The 19,057-nt window shown below is 45.9% G+C and overlaps 2 protein-coding genes across 4 annotated transcripts in view; one reads left to right on the forward strand and one right to left on the reverse strand.

Moving 5' to 3' along the window:
• LOC135393817 (nucleobindin-2-like) overlaps positions 1-19,057 on the forward strand; it is a 420,933-nt gene that overhangs the window by 20,890 nt on the left and 380,986 nt on the right. The window lies entirely within an intron of this gene.
• Positions 1-19,057, reverse strand: part of LOC135393816 (cell adhesion molecule Dscam1-like) — a 308,169-nt gene that overhangs the window by 18,680 nt on the left and 270,432 nt on the right. For both annotated transcript variants that reach the window (XM_064624094.1, XM_064624095.1), the window contains exons 8-15: positions 18,321-18,755; positions 17,242-17,403; positions 11,715-12,002; positions 9,935-10,054; positions 8,134-8,331; positions 6,565-6,712; positions 4,738-4,886; positions 1,290-1,421 (exon numbers count right to left, since the gene is read on the reverse strand). In XM_064624094.1, coding sequence (XP_064480164.1) covers positions 1,290-1,421; positions 4,738-4,886; positions 6,565-6,712; positions 8,134-8,331; positions 9,935-10,054; positions 11,715-12,002; positions 17,242-17,403; positions 18,321-18,755 — 1,632 coding nt within the window. The remainder of the gene's footprint in view (positions 1-1,289; positions 1,422-4,737; positions 4,887-6,564; positions 6,713-8,133; positions 8,332-9,934; positions 10,055-11,714; positions 12,003-17,241; positions 17,404-18,320; positions 18,756-19,057) is intronic.

Genomic DNA, 19,057 nt, shown 5'->3' on the forward strand with positions numbered 1-19,057 from the left:
CTTTCCCGACCAAACGTTGTCCAGAAGTCAGCATCCTGATAGCGCAGCTATACTTTTGTGCCCCGCATCGCAAGAGTTCGCCTCGCAGTTTGTGTTGATGCTGTTGAGCCCGCTATTACGAAATGGATCCGCTTCGGGAGGCTGAAGGTCCAACGATGCCACGCGCAGACGTCGCACTCTTATAATGAAGCTTCGTTGCCGGAACCCCGCTAATTGTCCCACACTTCATCTGCTGCTAACGACTTTAATGCGACTTGCCCACGACAGAGCAAACAGTTGTATCCGCAACGCTATTGGTTGCGTTAAATGCATCTTTTCGGTTTTCTAGGGTACGTGTGTACGCGTGAAGGCCTGTTCCGACATATAGCGATTTGCTATGTAGCGCTCGAAAATAGCGCGGTATTTTCCTCCTCGCAGTGCTCCAAACCGCTAAAAATTAGAGCGTGGTGGAGTTGAGCTCCTGTCAACTTTTTCAGCGCTAATATTAGCACTACATTCGTGCGGCCAATGAGAAGGCCCTTCAGAGGTGACGTCGCGGAAGTCGTGGGGTTGTTTTGCTTCCGCATTTCATGGCACAGCGACGGCATTGGAACCGGTGAGTTTGTCATCCAAAATGTATGACAATTTTCAGTTTTCTCAAGTGATGGAACTTGTTCGTCCGCATGCCGTTGAATACCTGAAGCGCCATGATGGGAGAGACCGGAAACAACCACCCAACTTCCGCTAAATTATAGTGCTACCGCCGGTTTGCAAGTGAGAACCATCCGATCACACCGAGCGCTGTTTTTGTGCGCTACTTTGTAGCGCTATATTAATGCGCTGCTATATGTCCGAACAGGCCTTGAGAGCTTGGGGACTAGGTTTAGGTTAAAGTAGCCGATTTTTGATTGCGTGTTCAAAGCCTCACTTATCATGGAACGCCACCAACTTATTATTACGGATGTTCAGCTATACTATGAATATGTGACGTGCTATATCATTACGCAAATGTTAATTTTAATGAAGTGAAAGCAGCGACAATACTGTCGCAGAGGACGACAATAGCGTGCATGGAACTTAGTGTCAACGCTTCCTTCTTGGATCTAGTATTTGCATATTAACACTAGCATGTAATGACCTGGTATACCGCATGTATCATCCGCTAGGATAGCTTGAGATAACTGATAATGTCCGGCTGATCCGCTAGTCTAGATAGACAGTATTGCTAAAGTCCAAATAGTGATTTTTTTTTTCATCTACGTTGACACAGACAGTGCACGACAGAGTAAGTTGGGGGATGCAATGCATACCGTCGGGTGTCTTCCAGTGAATTGTGTACTGCGTGATTGGTGAATTCCCCGTAAATGGTGGTGACCAAGACACACGAACGGTACGACTGGAAACTTCTCGAACTTCAACATTTGCTGGAGCATCGGGAACATCTGCAAAAGGAAAGCTGCACTCGTACGACCATGTGCACGTAAATTCAAAAGGCAACACGTGCTCGTAAACATTCGTAAACATTCGATGGGCGGAGCAGTCGAAATATCCATGACCTCGATCGCGACTTCTGGCGGCAGGTTGCTGACGATGTGATGGAATTGGGGGGTCTGTTGAGTGACGCCGGCTAAAGTTAATTGGCTGTCGGTCATCTGGAGCCATAGGCCCGGATGGGCGGCGAAAAATGGATATCAGATGCCAACCCGAGCGATGGTGGAGTGATGGTAGGGCCCCAAACGTCGGTACCCCAGGAGCCGCCGGGAGTCGGAAGCATTGGCGGGCAGGGAATGTCCGGTTTGGTTCACCAGTTCGTGGAGCGCTAAGTAAGGAAGGACCGGCCAGCAGTGAAGACGGTAAAGGAATTAATGGTTTATTATGGCGCGTGAGAAGATGCCCGTAGATGAAGATGGCGACGAAGGCGAGCGATAGCGATGCCGCTACATCTCTGACATAAGTTTCTACGTCGTCACCATCTTGCCAAATTGTGTTTTAGCATGCGCTGAATCATATCACTCAGAACTGTAGTAATTCCTAAGCCTCGCGGATGCGAGCGCGTACGTTCGCGTGGCTGTGGCAGTCGCCGGTGGCGCGGGAACTCGAGATACGAACAACATAATATTAGAAAAGCTTTCAATCGCAGGAGTGCGCTCAAGCCTGCATCCCAAACAGGTCGCTTGCACTTGCTACATTCTGCTCCCTGTTTCTGTCCGTTTTCTCACGATCCAAGAACTCCATGATCAAATGTGCGTCACAGTCGGCGTTGATTACGCACGATTAGGAGCAATGTTGTGAACTCTGGTGTACGTGCTCGAGCGGAAGCAATTTGTAGCTTCTGTTAGGCCGTCTTCCGCGCTCAGAGTGGCACCACCGAACAAACCGTGAACAAAAAGTGCACCGTGGCACTCACAACCCAGGCATTCTTTCGTCTTCGCAATCCAGGTCCTCTGCGCAGTTGTAAAATACGAATTTCGGGGACATCCATGCAGACATTAAATTCTGACTCATAGGGGTATAGCGATGAATGTAGAAAACCTACAATAGTAAGCCTACCTACCTGATAGTCAGTACCCAATAGTAAGTACTTTATAGTAATTACCTCTGCAGTATAAAGTTCTTTTTCTTGTTGTTAAGCCCGCACGCCCATCAGCTGCCCTATTATTTTCTCTTCTTTTTCTTTTATTAGTTCACTTTCTGTCCTCTCGCTTCATCATTAACCCCACCAACATCTAGTAGTTACGCGTTCTGGTGTAGTCATATTCATATTATTTTCAATTTTATATTAATATTTTTCGTTTCATCTCAATGCCATCAAATTTGGCAACCGCGAGCGACACAGCAGGATACTCACCCTGCTTAAGAATAAAATGAAACAAGTAAACAAACTACATAAGCTGTGTGGTTCATGAAAATAAATTAAGAACAAAAGGAGAGCATATACATAGTAGCAGTTCTTACAGCAAGGCGTTGCGTCTCCAATGCTGAATCTTAAGCTCGTTGTCTCCTCGTTGAGCAGAAAACCCACGGATGAAATTCAGCAATGCGGGAGTAGAAGGTGGAAGAAAGGAACTGGTGGTAGGTATCTCGAGATTAACGACACGAACGGTTCTCGCACTCTACAAATTAAAACAATTAGCAAAGCCTGCCTCGAACGGTTTCCAGACTGTCTTCGTTCGCACTTCTCAACGATTTATGGTATTGAGCAGAAACAGCGCTAATATCTTCTCTCCTTATTTCGCTTCCGCTGCTCTCGTTGCGGCTTCTAAGACAAGACTAATTACTCCTTCGCCGCGTGTTTTCGCCATACCTTTGCCCGGGTGAAGCGTACTCCTTTTGGGGCTAACTTTTTTTTTTTTTTTACCAATCAATCATAATACTGTTCGCCGTGAGCTCCATGAGACCATAAATTATTTCGCTGTAAATGATCATGCTTCTAGAAGTCGACAATAATATGATAATTAAATTGTGTTTCAGTCGGAGTGTTTCTGGAAGCAGATCCTCAACTGCATGCTGTGCTTCCGTGCGGTTCGTTCAATAAGTAGCGCAAAATATTTGCTGCTTGCCCAGTTGCTAGAGCAAAGCTGCAAAAAATCTTTCTTCAAAACACCATGCTAAGGCGACATTTTCTTTGTGGTCCGAAAGGTTGCAGTTGATGAACGTTCTTGGCAAAGTCGATGCCATTCTACTCTTTCTGCAGCAGATATCCCAAGTTCCTCCGCGTGTCCGGGTGGTCTACACCGATTCACGGGCTGCTCTTGAATGTGTGGCAACCATGGGGCTTCGTGGGTCGCTAGCCTCCATCGTAGTAGACATTCTCAACCAAGTCCAGCGTCTAAATTATGGTCATCATATATCCCTGCATTGGATTACTGGTCATTGCGGTTCAAGAGGCAACGAGGAGGCTGAGAGAGTAGCAATGGCTGCCCACGAGTCCCCGACAACCGTGCCCATTGTGCTGTCGATAGGTGACAGAAGGACCCTACTAAATGCGTTGTTTCAATCATTGGCTCTGCAGCAATGGCGCCTGGACACCACGGCTCAATCTCTCATGTATTTGGTAGACCCAAATTTGTCGTTTTCTTTCCCTGCCCGGTTATTACGCCATTTTACCTCCCTCCTGCGTTAGACTCTGCCTCAGTGTGGCTTTCACCCCACAATTCAAGCGCATGATCAGATGCTGCGACACAAGCCTCTGTTCCACCTGCGGTGTCTTGTGGCGAAAACCCAGCACATTCTTATGGAACGTGCACTGTACTGTCCGCAAAGGCAGATACCGTGTGATAAGCTTGCCCGTATCAGCAAGAGGCCGCTCAATTAGCTGCACTCATTGGCCCCTATGATGGTCCTGTGCTCTATCGTGGGGTTCTTCACCTGTTCATGGACTTCCTGTAGTCCACTGGATTGCTTCAGACGCTTTACTTCTGTCTCGTATTTTCATCCTTCCTTCATCATCTTTATATAATGTTCCACGTGCAATGGTGTAGGGTACCGCACCACCGCGGTGAAACACCCCATGTCATCGTCATCATATATTGTTGTTGTCGTGGAAAAGTCGACCGCGGTTGTCTTCAGGTTCCACTACAAGTTCTATGAAACACTGGATAGGACCGTGAACTGTTGAATGTCGCCTCGCGTTCTTTCTGACGGCCCGAGCACGTACATGTGCGACCTGTTTCAGCGCCATCTCGCGGTGTCGGAGCGAAACTCTGCCACCAAAGAGCGGGTGGTGGGGTAGAGCGAAGGGTGGTGGGGTACTCTTACCTTGCACCGTGAGTTGTATGTTGGTTGAATCTTCTCCAAATTCGTTGGACGCCTGGCAAGTGAAAACGGCGTTGTCGGATCGGTCGACGTTCTGCACCGTTATCTTTGAGGTGGTCACATCGCCCACCCTGTCCTCCATTCGAGAATACCTGTAAGATAGGGACCAAGAAAGGCATTAGGGGCGGTTCACCTTAGTCAATTAGTCAGGCTTTCAGCGTCATTTTGTCTAATGGATGGGTGTCCAAGGTTAAGACACGTATCGAGTAGTCGCGAATGTTAATTTTGCGCAACTGATGCTCGCGGTACTCTGGTAACAGACACTGTGAAAAAAAAAAGGGTGGCGTCACGACTTCCTTAAGGGAGTAAATGGCTTGTCCCAAGGAACACTCCCTTTTGGAGTAAAAGTTACACCCCGTAAGGGGAGTAACATGCTACTCCATTTGTGGGGTGTAACCGTGACACCCTTTGCAGTAGCTGTACCAACACCACCAAGGGGGGGGGGGGGGGGTCAGGCCAGCACCTGCAGATGTTGTCCTAACGACCTCCTTCGGTGTGGTTCAAAGGGAGGTCCCTTAATACCGGGTAAGGTATGAACACTGCCTCCGCTGTGGGAGCGCGCTGTTAATTAATTACTTAGCCTTGCTTCCATTGCAAATGTGTACGGTTCTTTTCACAGTCCACTTCACTCCCATTTCCATATTTTCCTTTCCCAGTCGATCAATCAATTCATCCATCCATCGGTATCCTGTTATTCTGTTAGTTTAGTTATTCTATAGTATTGTTCTTTCTGTCAGTCATTATTTCATTTATTCTATTATTCTTTTGTGGAATATCAACAGGACGTCGACCTTGTATTTCATTGAACCCTGCTGTACCTTTTCGCTTTCCTATACCTTTCCTACTAGAATAAATGTTCACTAACCCAGGCGCGAGCTTTCACATTTTGTATTAACCCATTGTAAAGTTACTTTTTTAACTTATCGCGTGTGAAGTGAAGCTTAATTGAACATCGGCTACCTGCAATTTGCCGAAAGGAGACGCCTTGACTCGGAACTTTTAGTAATTATGCAGATTAACGTGATAAATGAGCAGTAAAAATGCAAACAATAACGCAGATAACTTTCTTAAAATCTCCATTTTATTTTTTTCCTAAAACCAACCAACAAACTTTGTTCAGTACCGTATGGACGGCAGCACGTTTCTGGAAGTCACGATCGTATGTGACACGACACAGAATTCTCTGGTTGGTACAAGGATTTTCCATGTGATCCTCCAGTACCATCAATGCTCACGTTGCTGTTCATAAAATAAAGCAAAGCCCATTGGCATTAGCAATTCTCAGTACGTGACATAAGAACGTTTAGGCAAACACATGTTTTCAGGATACGTTGCGTGTCTTACATTTTTATCCCCATTATTTTTCTTTTATCACACCACCACCTTACATTTTTCTGCAGTAGAAAGCGCCAACGTTGAAAACTGTTGTTTTAACAACTCCTGAACTGAGGGGGAGGATATGTTTATTATAAAAAAAGAGTGGAAGGTAACTGAACTAGAAGGTGTAATATAGAACATAATACTGCATCTCAGATGTTCAGCGCACGTTCTCCAATATACTGTATTGAACTATTTATTTCTGTCCTGTCTAACTTTCTAGATTAGTTTTAAGTAGGGAAGTGCTAAGATGTCCTGACATAGCCGGATGACGCCCATGTATAATACATACCCTCCAGTTTCTCGATTGTTGCCTTCTTAGTGCCCAGAAAAGTGTTTCGATCGCAGAGTGGGCCCCTCCCCTTTTTATTATATAGATATTTGACGCGGTACCTATGTTCCTTGAGAACATTGAAGGCGAGGTTGTTCTTCAGCCAGTGAAAGCGCATAGGAAGATCACCACGAGCACGGCATGCCACTTCAGCCCTGGCACCTCGTTTCACGGACACTGTCGAGAACTTTCTGGCGAATTGTGGCGCACCTTGAAAAATAGGAAGAAGCGTTTCAGTTCAGATTATACCTCGAAAACATCATACTATATTTCAAAAAAAGACAGCGTGGAAAAGATACGAAAAGGTGTGGCAACTATTAGCATAGATGAACGCGGATAGCTTTGACAGTATCTACACCCGCATTTCACGCACGCTTCTAGGATCCGCAACTGCATCCGAATTCGCGCTACTTGAAACAGGTGTATCCGCTTCCGCATCCACCAGGACATTGAGCGTACGTATACGCACATCCGGGATCGTTACATTCGTTGAAAAAAAAATCTGCTTGATGAAAACGTAACGTGACAAGCGGTTTTACTTCGGGGTACACAAACTGTTTAGGAACATTGTCATCCACAGTTCTCTAATCAGTTAATTGCGCAGCCCACGCAACGGATGACATGCTTCGCCACGCCGCTTTGCATTCGCTATAAGTACTCTCAATTACGGCTGCATCTAGCTAACGTTAGCAGAGACAATAGATAGTTTAGTAGGCCGCTGATAACGCTGATAACGTCAACGTGAAGCTACCGTACCTACCGGAACCACTGGCACAGTATACGCAGCTCAGTATTCTAAGCATGAGTTAGTATATTATCCGTTAATTGAGTGCGGTAGACGCGGTTACGTTGGGAGCCACGTTATCAACGCTCTCGCATTAATATTAATAATTCGGGGCCTTACGTCACGTGACAAGTGTAATCGTGAGCGACGCCACAGTGGTCGGGTCTCTGGATTAATTTTGCCCACCGGAGGTTTCTTTTAATGTGCGCCGAAATCTCGACACACGGCACACCGCATATAACCCCCTCGCCGAAGACTGAGCAACTTGTACCCGTCCACGAAGTTGCCACCGTCCTCAGCCGGGTTTGAACCCGCGATCTTGGGATCAGCAGGTGGTACACGCTATACCGAGTGAGCCACCGAGCACTCACTACCAATAAAGCTTTCTTGCGGATAGTAACACGGATACCGCGAGCGCTGAAGAAGGGCGTGCGGTGGTATCCGCATTTGGACAGTGCAGATTTGAACAACAACAACTTTATTTGTCTGATGATGAGTTTTTCCGCCTGGGGTTTTGTGGTGAAATGGAATAATTAGTCGCCTAATGGTGAGGACCGAACAGCTGAACGTTGGTGGGGCTGGATTTGGCAATGGACTAAGCAATTTCGCGGATTTGAAAACGCTCTATTTTTTATCCGTAATTCCGGATGTAACGCGGGTATAACCGCACCCGCGCACACCTCTGACCATACAGGCGACCTGCGCCCCTACGTCATTGCTTACGTTTCGCCGCCGCGTTTGTCACGCTTCTTGCCCACCACAGCAAAACATAACCTCGAACCGGTCTTCTCGGGACGTCACATGTTTGTAAACAGAGGGTCGTCTATAGATAAGTCCTACTGCTTACTCCGCACTGTGAGCTGCAGCACGCGGCTGATCGCAGATCCAACACCGTTGCTCGCTTCGCACAGGTAGAGTCCAGCGTCCTTGGGCTCGACGCTCCGGATGCTTAGCGTGCCATTCACGAGGATGTGAATGTGTGAGTTGCTGATGATGGTGCGAAACGCAGCCGATTCTCCCGTGTTCACCAAGCTCGGATCAGAATCTGTTGAAATAGTAATGACACCGAGGCAAAGGTGACCACATAAGAAAAGAAGAAGAAAGGAAATGGCCCCGCATATTTAAACCGGCCTCGACCAGGCTTTGCTTTGAATGGCTCTGTTAGGCCTGCACAAGTCAGGTGACACTTTCTCCCCACAGTTCCCTTAGAAGTCGGCCCAGGACGCACATTCCCCCAGGGCGTGAGTCGTGACGTTGCCCACATACGTGAGGCCGACAACGGCAAGCCCTATCACCACCACCACCACCACCACCACCCCACAGTAAAATACGTGCTTTAAATCAAGTGCCGTTTTGTGCGTTGTTGCTTCGTTGTTTTGAGAGTTTTTTTTTTCCTCTTTCTATGCTGTTTCAAATTAAGACGCCTAAATAGCAGCAGACCCACTATTAGTAGATTGCTATGGGTCTGCACAGGTTCGGTCAATACACGCGATTTTACATCAATAAACAGAGAATTCATTTAGATTCGTAATATAATGTTAATCCCTGGTGCAGGATCAGGTTAGACTCCGGTTGATAGAATAAAAACAGCCTTCTCACAAACGGCTGCTCTATTGCTAACTATTGCTCCTTTATGTCATCAGCAAAAGTAAGATGCGCGGACTAAAGATGGAAAGGAGCTAATATTGATATTTGATTTCCTCATTTGGCCACTCTGTATTCGATTGGTGGTTAATCCATCTTCAACTGGCGAAGTCAGCACTTGTCGAGGTCCTGTGGTTATATGGTGCGCGTATAGGATGTGCAGGGGGACGGGATATGCTTAATGGCAAAAAAGAATAAAGGAAGGGAAATATTAGTCATGCAAGAGGCTTGCTATCCCCTACAAGAAAAGAGAAAAGAAAGCTGGGGTTGGGAGTACCAGTCTTCCATTGGTCCTGGTCGTCTCCCGCCCCCCTCTCCATCACCTCGTCTCATATTCTAGCTGCAGTGGTCTCCTGTTGGTCTGCTGTTATTGGTCTCCTCAAACGATTGGTCCAATCATCGCGGACGATCGTTTGAGGAAACCAATCCGCATTGTCGCGCTTCTTGAGAAGGAAAGGGAATGTCGAATTCGCGATTTCTCACGAACGACGCAGCGAACGAACACCCGTTCCTTTTATGCTGTTGCCAAGGTAACGCCTTCTCTTTTTCCGCGAGGGGAAATATTCTCTCTTTACTGCCCCTTTAACAATACCCACACTAGGGCTTCGCCACCGCCTACAAGGCTCGCTATTTTAAAGCAGTCGATATTTTCCTCTGCAGTAATTACACTACATACTCGACGACAGCAATCATGCAGAAATGGTACCGTGCATTTAGTTCGTAACCGCCGTAAATAATCGTCGAGAATGGCCTTTCGCTGCATTATATTTCACTCCTATCTTAGTCGACCACCATTCGATCTTTGTCTTCAACTTGACTCTTGCTGTGTACTCGAATATTCATGCATATCGGTATTTAACGCAGGAGGAAGCTCGAACACATACACTCCGAAATGCCAAAAATTTCTGAGAAGGGAGCGTGCCTTTGAATTGCTCGATATGGAGGCGAAAAGCTTATCGCGCACCTGTTTGGTAATCCCCTTCATGCAAAATACCGAAATATACCTGCTGCACTTTTCCAGCGGATATGCGGTTGAGGTACCCCGTGTGCTTGGCAATCGATGAAGACCGATCGACCAGTTACCGCTGTCGTGTCGTTTGGCTCCAATGTCCAAGAAGGAGGCACTGGAATAAATTTAAAGCGGTAATGATTCAAAACGAATGCGATTGTTGCTTAGATCTGCCATGAAGGAGCTCCACATGGCATCGGTTGGTGGGATATTGTGATAGGTATATTATATTTCTATATAGTATGCCACCTAAGCGACGATGGCATGTGCCTAGTGTAGGGTGCCATGGGAGACAATAAAGGTTTACAAGGTGCAAAGGTGCATGGTACAAGGTATCGTATACGATACTTTCGTAATAAGATTCCAGTTGAATGTTGACAGTCGTCTCGTCACTCTGTCTGTCTTTTGTGTTTGACTGCTTTTGCACCTTGTAGATCATGTACCAACTATGTACCTATGTATGTAGATCATGTACCAACTACCTCGTATTGCTACTCTCGTGCGACAGTAAAGAAGCTAGCGAAGAAGGCTCGTGTCCTCTTCGGTAGCTTTTTTTTATTCTCTCCAGTGACACCCTATAGTTAGGGGGCGACTTTTTCGGGGTAAATGCCTTTCTCAGATTCGGGGGTAAAAATCGGGCGCTGTTTTTAAATCTGTAATTCAGGAAGAAATCGGGCGATAATTGTGCCTTCGGGTGTTATCGGGGGTTTTTGTTTCTCCTCTTGTCTATTAAGTCCTCTCCTAATCACTCTCTCTCTCTCTTTCTCTTTTTTCTTTTTTTTTGGGATCGTGACCTTCCAGCAGTAATCCCCAAAGGCATAGACAGTGTTCACACACATGGGTGTATTGCAAGGAACGTCAATGACCCATTCTTATATGTGTTACACGTGGCGACCTTTGTTCTTCTTCTTCAGTGGAAACGTCACTTGAGGATTTCATAGTGACTGGAATTCGGGGAGAAATCGGGTTTCACCCGAATTGGTCGGAGGTCACTTCGGGGGGAACTAACCGGGCGGAATCGAATTTAACCCGAAAAAGTCACTTCCTACCTATAGTCACTTCCTACCTATAGTCACTTCCTACCTATAGTCACTTCCTACCTATAGTCACTTCCTACCTATAGTCACTTCCTACCTATAGTCACTTCCTACCTATAGTCACTTCCTACCTATAGTCACTTCCTACCTATAGTCACTTCCTACCCTACATAAGTCATACACTTGACCCCGCCCTCACACAAGAATCGCTCCGCGCGCGCGAATGTAATGCGCCGCGGCCAAGTGGGGACAGGGGGGAGAGAGAGAGCCGGCACTACATCGCGAAGCGGGGGCGTCGTGCAAAGGCTGGTAGCCAATCGCAGGAGCCTTCCACGGATGAGTGGGCGGTCCCAATGGTAGGACTTAAGTTGTCACCGACTATACATCTAGTACTGAGGAGATGCTGAAAAATGCAGGACTCTCCCCACAGCTGTGCTTTCAGCCTAGTGCTCTCAAGATATTTCATTTAATCGGCTCCGATGAAAGAAGAAAGTGATCTTTAATTGTAAATTTTCTGTATGAGACGTATCTTGATCAACGGTGATTTTGTTTGCTCCTCCTTTTTTTTTTCTTTTTTCGTAAAGTACAAGTCTCTCGTCCAAAGAACTTAGAAGTAAGCTAGAAATGATAACATTTTAAGTCTAATTGTATCGGTATGGTACCAACCATGTTGTCTTCAAGTGAGAGACCATCGAATACATTCTCATTCAAATGACGTGATGCAATTAATATAATTACCTTTAACGAGCAACTGAGCTGAGTATGACGCTGAAGCATATTGGTTCGTTGCTCGGCACGTATAATTTCCGTTGTGCTTCGATGACAGTCGCTGTAGCGTAAGCGTAGAAACAAAGCCACCTTCTGGACTCATGACGGAGACGTCGGGGCCTCGCCGAAGGACTTGCCCATTCCAGAGCCACTCGATGCGGATTGGAGGATCCCCGGCATGGACGAGGCACGTGACTCCAGCGCGCACGCCCTCGTGTAGATTGGCTTGGAAACTGAATGGGGTGATTTGGGGGCCACCTGACAAGAGGCGAACGGTTAAATACGCCACCTATTGCACTGAACGGGGAATAAACGTGTAACAGCAGACGAAGCGTCCACACTGCCGTAGTTCGTCGTTTCTCCGCAGCGCGCCGACACCGTTCGATCTCGGAGCGAATAGTATAGGGCAAATGGCTCGAGTTTGACCAGTAGTTTCGTAGCTGTTAGAAAAGTAATAAGTGATCGAAGAACCCGGCGCTTATTGTGTGCGGGATTGCGCCAAGGTCCAATAATCTTGGATATACAGAAAGTGCCATGAGGCCTTGCTTTCATGTGGGCTCCGACATTATTGGCTCAAACATAATCTTTTTCTGTCTCACAATCGGAATTGTGATTTCGCCGTGTCAGGTAACTCATTAGGGAAGAACAATGCTTCGGGCAATTAGACCTTTTTTTATTATTTATTTTTACGTAACTTTACTCCAATCCTTGATTACAGGGAGACGGAAAGAATACTGCTGTTAACTACCTTCCCAAGCAGCACAATGTACTGAAAGTCGAGTGCAATAGGGGTGGACGGTATGTGTCTTATCAATGTTATTTAGCTTCATGAGTGCGTTCAAGGCATTCCACCTACACGTCCACCCCTATTGCACTCGACTTTCAGTACATTGTGCTGCCTGGGTTTACATTCACGGAACAAAACTTTGTTTCTTGGTTCCGGCTCGGCAAAAATAAATTTCGCTGCAGCCAAGTAATATAGAACATCACTGATAAGCAAACAACAAAGCAGTGAACGGGCTCTTTAGAACTCGAAAGTAGCTAAGGCGTTGAAAACCACTCACGAACTTAGCCAGAGCACAAACACATTTATCTTATCCTCGTTGTAAACAAGCTGCCGCTATATCGGCATTTCCATTCCATCGTCTCTTCCACCTCAGATTAAGAGTCTATCGTGCCATCCTGCAGCGCCTCCTTCTCCTTTTTTTTTTCTCTCTCTCTCTCTGTTTATCTTATATTCTTATCTCTTTACGATTCGGGAGAACCTTCTGTTCTTCTGTTTCCTCTTTGAAAGCGATAATGTAAGCGGCTCACACCGTATAATACCCGGCGCAATATCAGAATTAATGCTGCTTCGCGAAACCGTGACACCCACTTTTCCTTTCCCAAGCGGAAGCGTAGGTAGATGTCAGTGAACAGACAGGACACAGAAGGAGGGAGTAGAAAAAGAAAAAAAAAGAAAAAGAAAAAAGAGCGGATCCAACGAAGCACGAAGAGGCCTGGCCCGGATCCTTTGAAGATTTCCCCCCACATTTTTTTTTTTTTTTGTCCCCTTGTTCCGCTAGCTGTTACGCTTCCGTATAAATCTATCTTATGTAGTCATCTGATTGTCGCTGTTCGTTCTAGTTTTAGCTGTTTATCGTCAACGTCTATATTTTCTTCTTCTTTTTTTTTTGTCACCTGAGCTTAATACGTGCCAACTGCCTTCGATCAGCGTCCGCTATGTCTTCCTCAAGTCTGGAAACGACTTGTTTGAGAAATCGCCTTATGCCAGACGACAGCCCGAACTCTCGAGTGGGAGCTTGTTTTCCCGCAAGTATTGTCTGAATTTATGAATCGGTGACTCTTTCGTATGTTTTTCGGAACTTGTATGAAGTGCTTTTCCAAATGTACCTATACACGTCATAAGGGTCAAACTCCAAGTTCGGTTGGTTAATTCAGAGAGACCGCGATAATGAAGGAACTAAATCGTGAAGAGGAAAATGGATTGTCATCCTTATGGGACAGCCCCTTCTGTGTCTGAATGGGGAAAGGGTAACCAGACTGAAACTAGGATATTGACGATGTTTCTCTCGCTTATTGTACATGTGTGCCATTGTATATTGTATTCATATTCTTCATAGCCCTATTTTTATATTTCACCTGTATAGGTATGGTAAAAAAAAAAGGTAATTTCAGTGTGCCTATGGAAAAGGGCAAAGGAAAAAAAAGTACAATACATGTAGTGACGGTGTACCTGTTCGCTGTATAGGTATGGCTCAAGTGTTTTCCCAGTATCCTTCTTCATTCCTTCGCCACCAACCAACATCACTGATTCTCGTGCACCTCTTTTTATTTTTCCTTCAAATCAATCGTTCAATCAATCCATCAACCTTCTCCTCATTTTCCCATTCATGACTTCCTTTTTAGCCGCTCATAGCAACAGTGGTTTTGCGGCGCCGACACGGAATAATAAAAGCTAAAATGGTAACTAATAAAATGGTAAATAAATAGCAGAAATAAAAGATAGGAAATACTGGGCTGAATCGTTAAGGGTGACGGGCTCGCTTTTTTTTTTCTGGCTCATCTAAACAGTCAACAATACAAAAAAGTAAATGCTTCCTTGTTTCCTGTACCCTTCCTACAGGCACATTGCATTTCTACATATCACTAAAACATGTACAACGCAAACGAGAAAGAAAAAGTAATATAATAAATATGTTAACTCATAATTTACTTAATATTAAAATCAATCTTCCCATTAAAGCGTAACAAAGATGTATCCAGTAGAAGAAAACCTTGTATTTAATTTTGTTTTCGATACTATGTTTTATTTCTCTTTGTGCTCCTCCGCCTTGAGATAATACTAATCGTGTCATTCCCGAAAAACAAAAATAAAAAAAATTAAAAGAAGCACGATAGAAAGTTTATCCACTCATAACACCAGTGACTCGGAACAAACTGCAAAGTGCGCCCTGCTTGTGCGTACAACAAAACAAACTCTCAGCTGACAGCCTTCGCTAATCGCAGTTCAAAAATTACCACATTCTTTCAAACGGCTTTAGGATGATGGTAATCGAAATCGCTTGATCTTCATAATCAGCCCAGCAGAGCGCACCGATAATTAAAACGCGATCATGAGCACTAAGCAATGCCAGTAAGGAAACTACATAAATAACTAAATAAATACGCGTACAGAACATATTAGTATCTGGGAGCTCGCGCACCATGAACTCAATTAGCAAACCCATCGATAACAGGCTGGAATGAGGAAGGGATGAATCGAGGCCCCCCTCAGCGTGTTTCTGCTTACAGAACCGGTTTTTCTCTCATGTACACAGCAGCAGCAGGCTGCCAGCAAATGAGTTTAGCTTGCCGTAATGAAATTGGTGTGCCAGAAAATTCATCAGTGCGTTTTTGGGCAGACGAAAGGTACGGCTTGGTAAACTTGGAGGGGTGCATCCTGTATGTTTTGAGTGGCTCTTTTTTCCTTCCTGGTGATCACTACGAAGGAGGTACCTTATACGTGGAACGACTCTACTAAGAGTGATGAGGGACATAGTTTATTCAGAGAAGAAACGCCAATCGAACGCAAGGTCTGCTTGCTATACGCGTCCGTATGAGCTGGCATTCCTCTCTACTGCATTAGGTCCTGACGAGGGTCTTTGCTCAACGTGCAGTTACTGTGCTCTAAAACCATTCATGGTGCGAGCGTAATGACTAATGACACAGGAATTTTGATTGGATTGGATTGAAAACAAAGAAGTAATGCCGAACTATTGGCGAACATATTTGAAACGTTTTCGGAACTGAAAATTTGAACAATGTGAGAAATCGGGCTATTTGGCGATTTATAGAAAATGTTAACCCCAGTCTAAGACCCAAGCCACAATGCCTTGTCGTACGTCCTTCTTGTGTTCTCGAGCACTGGGGCTTTAAGGCCTCCTACGAAAAATTTGAATTCCGCTCACACAACCCCCAGATTTAGTCTGTCTTATAAAGTTTGGTCCGGCTTCTGAGGTGTCGCCGCAGTACAGAAACGAAACTGAAACACATCCATGTGAGATTCAGTTTGTGGCTTGTCTTGTAAAAACGTTGGTTTTGGTTGGAAATGACATTTTAAATACGTAGTGGAACAATTGGCTCTTGCTGGGCTCGTAATATAACTCCTAAAGAAATTACTTGTTTTCAAACGTTCCTGTTGAACATCGTTTCTACTTCTACTCCTACTCTACATACTACTTCTATTCTACATACTACTTCTATTCTACTACTACTTCTATTCTACTACTACTTCTACTACTACTTCTACTTCTCTACTTCTTTCCACTTCTATTCAACTCCATTCTTCATAAACCATTTCGCGAACCAGCAATCGCTTCAGACTGATTTTGTACCCGGTTCGGTTCAGCAGCAGGAAATGTAATTTCGGTCCGGTTCAACTCCGGTTCAGACAAAAAAAAAAAAAGGAATGAAAACGGGTTGTAGCGGTTTTCCGTTCCGGTTGGGCTCCTGTCTCGATCCCTAACCATCACGGCCGCGTCACGAAGACCTGCTGAGGCGACTTCGCCTTTAAGCGAGGCTTAATGTGGCAAAGTATCCTTTACAGGCGCAAAGGCTGCCTTGGTTATCAAGCATGGCGGATATTTAAACTCACGTGGGTAGAAGTGTTGAGTGAATTAGGATAAGGCACGTCTACAGTACACGGGTTCGGGGTCGAAGACAGAAACTTCAGCTTTTATACCGGCGTAATGAGCTAGACTGCGTTGTAAACGTTTGAGCGCATAGACAGTAACAGATTGAAGAGCAACGCATGACTTGACTACTGACTGTATGCAACTAGTGAAGAAGAAATTGTTGAAGCTCACCATACACTTAACAATTTAAAATGCAGAAGCTTTCTCGCCGGTACACTATACTCCAAAGCTTCTGTCGCCACACTCACTCCCATCCTTTACAATGGAGTAAGTAGAGAGTTTTAGTATACCGGCCATAGGCTACCGGTGGGGCCGGTATTGACGTCATGCCTTCTCTGCGCAAGCGCGAGCGGAATACCGGCCTCCCGGTCCTACCGGCCGCCGGTCGGAGGGGCGAAATACCGCGCAGTCTACCGCCAGCGTACCGCTCGCTTCCCCGGCGAGATCGACAGCAGCGCCGCCGCTACGATGCGCTGCTGTTGTGATCGCTACCGGTGAAATGTCGCGGTAGAGTCGCGCTATACTAAACGAGCCTGTTATACCGGAGCCGGGGACTGCGGTAAGCAAGTCCACCGGTAGCCGCGGTAGCCTACCGGGCACCGGTAGCGGTATACTAAAACTCTCTAGTGTCGGCTAGTGTACGATACGTTGCAACTACTTCAATACAATCATCAATGGCTTTGAACTGGTCATTTTTGGGGTGCTTCCCCCATTTGCACACATAAAAAGATTTGCGTTTGTCAAACTTAAAGTATCAAATTTCAGATATCGCCTCAACTCAACTGCACCAACGGAGGCAATTGACAGTTATGTTGACTTACTCCTCACGTGCAGAGCGATAGTCCGTTGCACCAACTGGGAGTCTGGCCCGTGGACAGTGCAGGTGTATTGTCCTTCGTCGTGCTCTTTGTCCGTCGCTTGAATCATCAGCGTCCCATTCGAGAAGGCCACTTGTCTCTGATTCAGGGGCAACCGTCGACCATCTACACAATGGTGCAATATATCATGCCTCCGTTGCAAGCACACAGGAGGTGACACAAAAGAAGCGAAACGAAAAAGAGCAGTGTATTATTCTTCCAAATTTGTAGTTGTCGATGCTGCTGATTTCAAAACACCAGAAAGCATGTCTTGCCCTAGCCTAGAACTGAAATATGCCTCCGTATCTAAATCCTGCCATTTGAACACGCATGTGCTAGTCAAGCTATTTGAAGGATATGGTCGGTTGGTAGTGGTCGTTCAAAGGTGCTGGATATTTTTAGGTGCTGGGTGCAAAGGTGCTGGAGTTTTAACGTAAGGTGCATGAGAACAGGGGACCCAAAACGTAAGCGCTATAATGCATGCAGCGACCTCTCCCCGCGCACGGCTTATAGAACAGAATTTCCATACCGGAAAGCGGTGCACTTGCAGTTGCGGAGGCTAAGAATCAAGACTTCGAAAAAGGAAGTAAGAGATGAACTGCTCACCTTTTAAAAGCATATTGCGTCATTGTAGCAGAAATAGTTGGTTTTGTGAAACAAAACCGTTAATTGTTCTTACGCTTTTTATCATTTTTCGGTATTTTCGACCGTTACAAACAGTACTCTCACGCAGATTCTCGCAAGTCGCGCGAGCCAGCTTTGTGGCCCCGAGTTATTTTTGAAAAATGGGGCGCGCACCAAAAAACCCAAGTCCCTCTATGGGCTCATGGACGACGCCATTTCTTTGGGGCAACATAGCATTTCGGTCCCCTACTTAAAAAAAAGCTATCTGCTAACTCTCCGCTAACTTTTTCGTATCATTCGTTTTTCATATCCATGCACGCATGCGATATATCCTACATAGGACATAAATAGGACATAAATTGGTATCAACCATGACACCTTTGGTCCACGTTCTTTACGAGACTCTACGGAAACCTCACCTTTCTCCCAGTAAACGTGCCCGTAGGGATATCCACCAAAGGGACACTGCACTCTGAAGTTGTTACCAGCCAGGGCAGACACATTTCCCAGCGCACGCACAAACACGGGGCCATAAACGTTCACTCGCGCTTCGTGCACAACCCTTCCTGCATAATTGGAAGCCTCGCAACTGTAAGAACCGCCATCTTGGACGTCAGCGGAAGCGAGCGTCATGGTGCTGACCACTTCCGGCGTCCCGCCAGAGCCCGTCTCCGTGCTGGAGGAGGTTCGAACCCGAGCTCTACCTCCGTGGTGAGGTTCTAGAGACCACGAGCCGTCTAGATGCCAGGTGACGTGAGGAGCTGGGTCGCCCACGACGGAACACCGAAGGACCACGCTTTTTCCAGGCCGTATGGTCACGTCGTCGAAGGTGGTCCGTAGTCGCGGTGCTTGGTCTAGTTGTAAAAGTTAAAAAGGAAGGAAAAACGAATTTGTAGCGCATGTTAGCGTCAAAACCGATGAAGGCAAACTTTGAATATAAACCAATATTAAATCGTTGAAACCTAATAATGAAAAATACACTCGGGGGGGATCATGTAGGGCGGATGAATACTTGAAAAATGCCCAATCAGCGGTAGAGTACGGAACACAGTGAGATGGTCAACAACAGTAAAAGAAGTCATGTCGTGATACGACACGCAAAAGAACAACGTAATAGAAAAGCGCGTGATGAGTTTCATGGCTTCAGTTACATGGA

Source organism: Ornithodoros turicata, chromosome 5, assembly GCF_037126465.1.
Source record: "Ornithodoros turicata isolate Travis chromosome 5, ASM3712646v1, whole genome shotgun sequence".
NCBI classification, from domain to species: Eukaryota; Metazoa; Arthropoda; class Arachnida; order Ixodida; family Argasidae; genus Ornithodoros; species Ornithodoros turicata.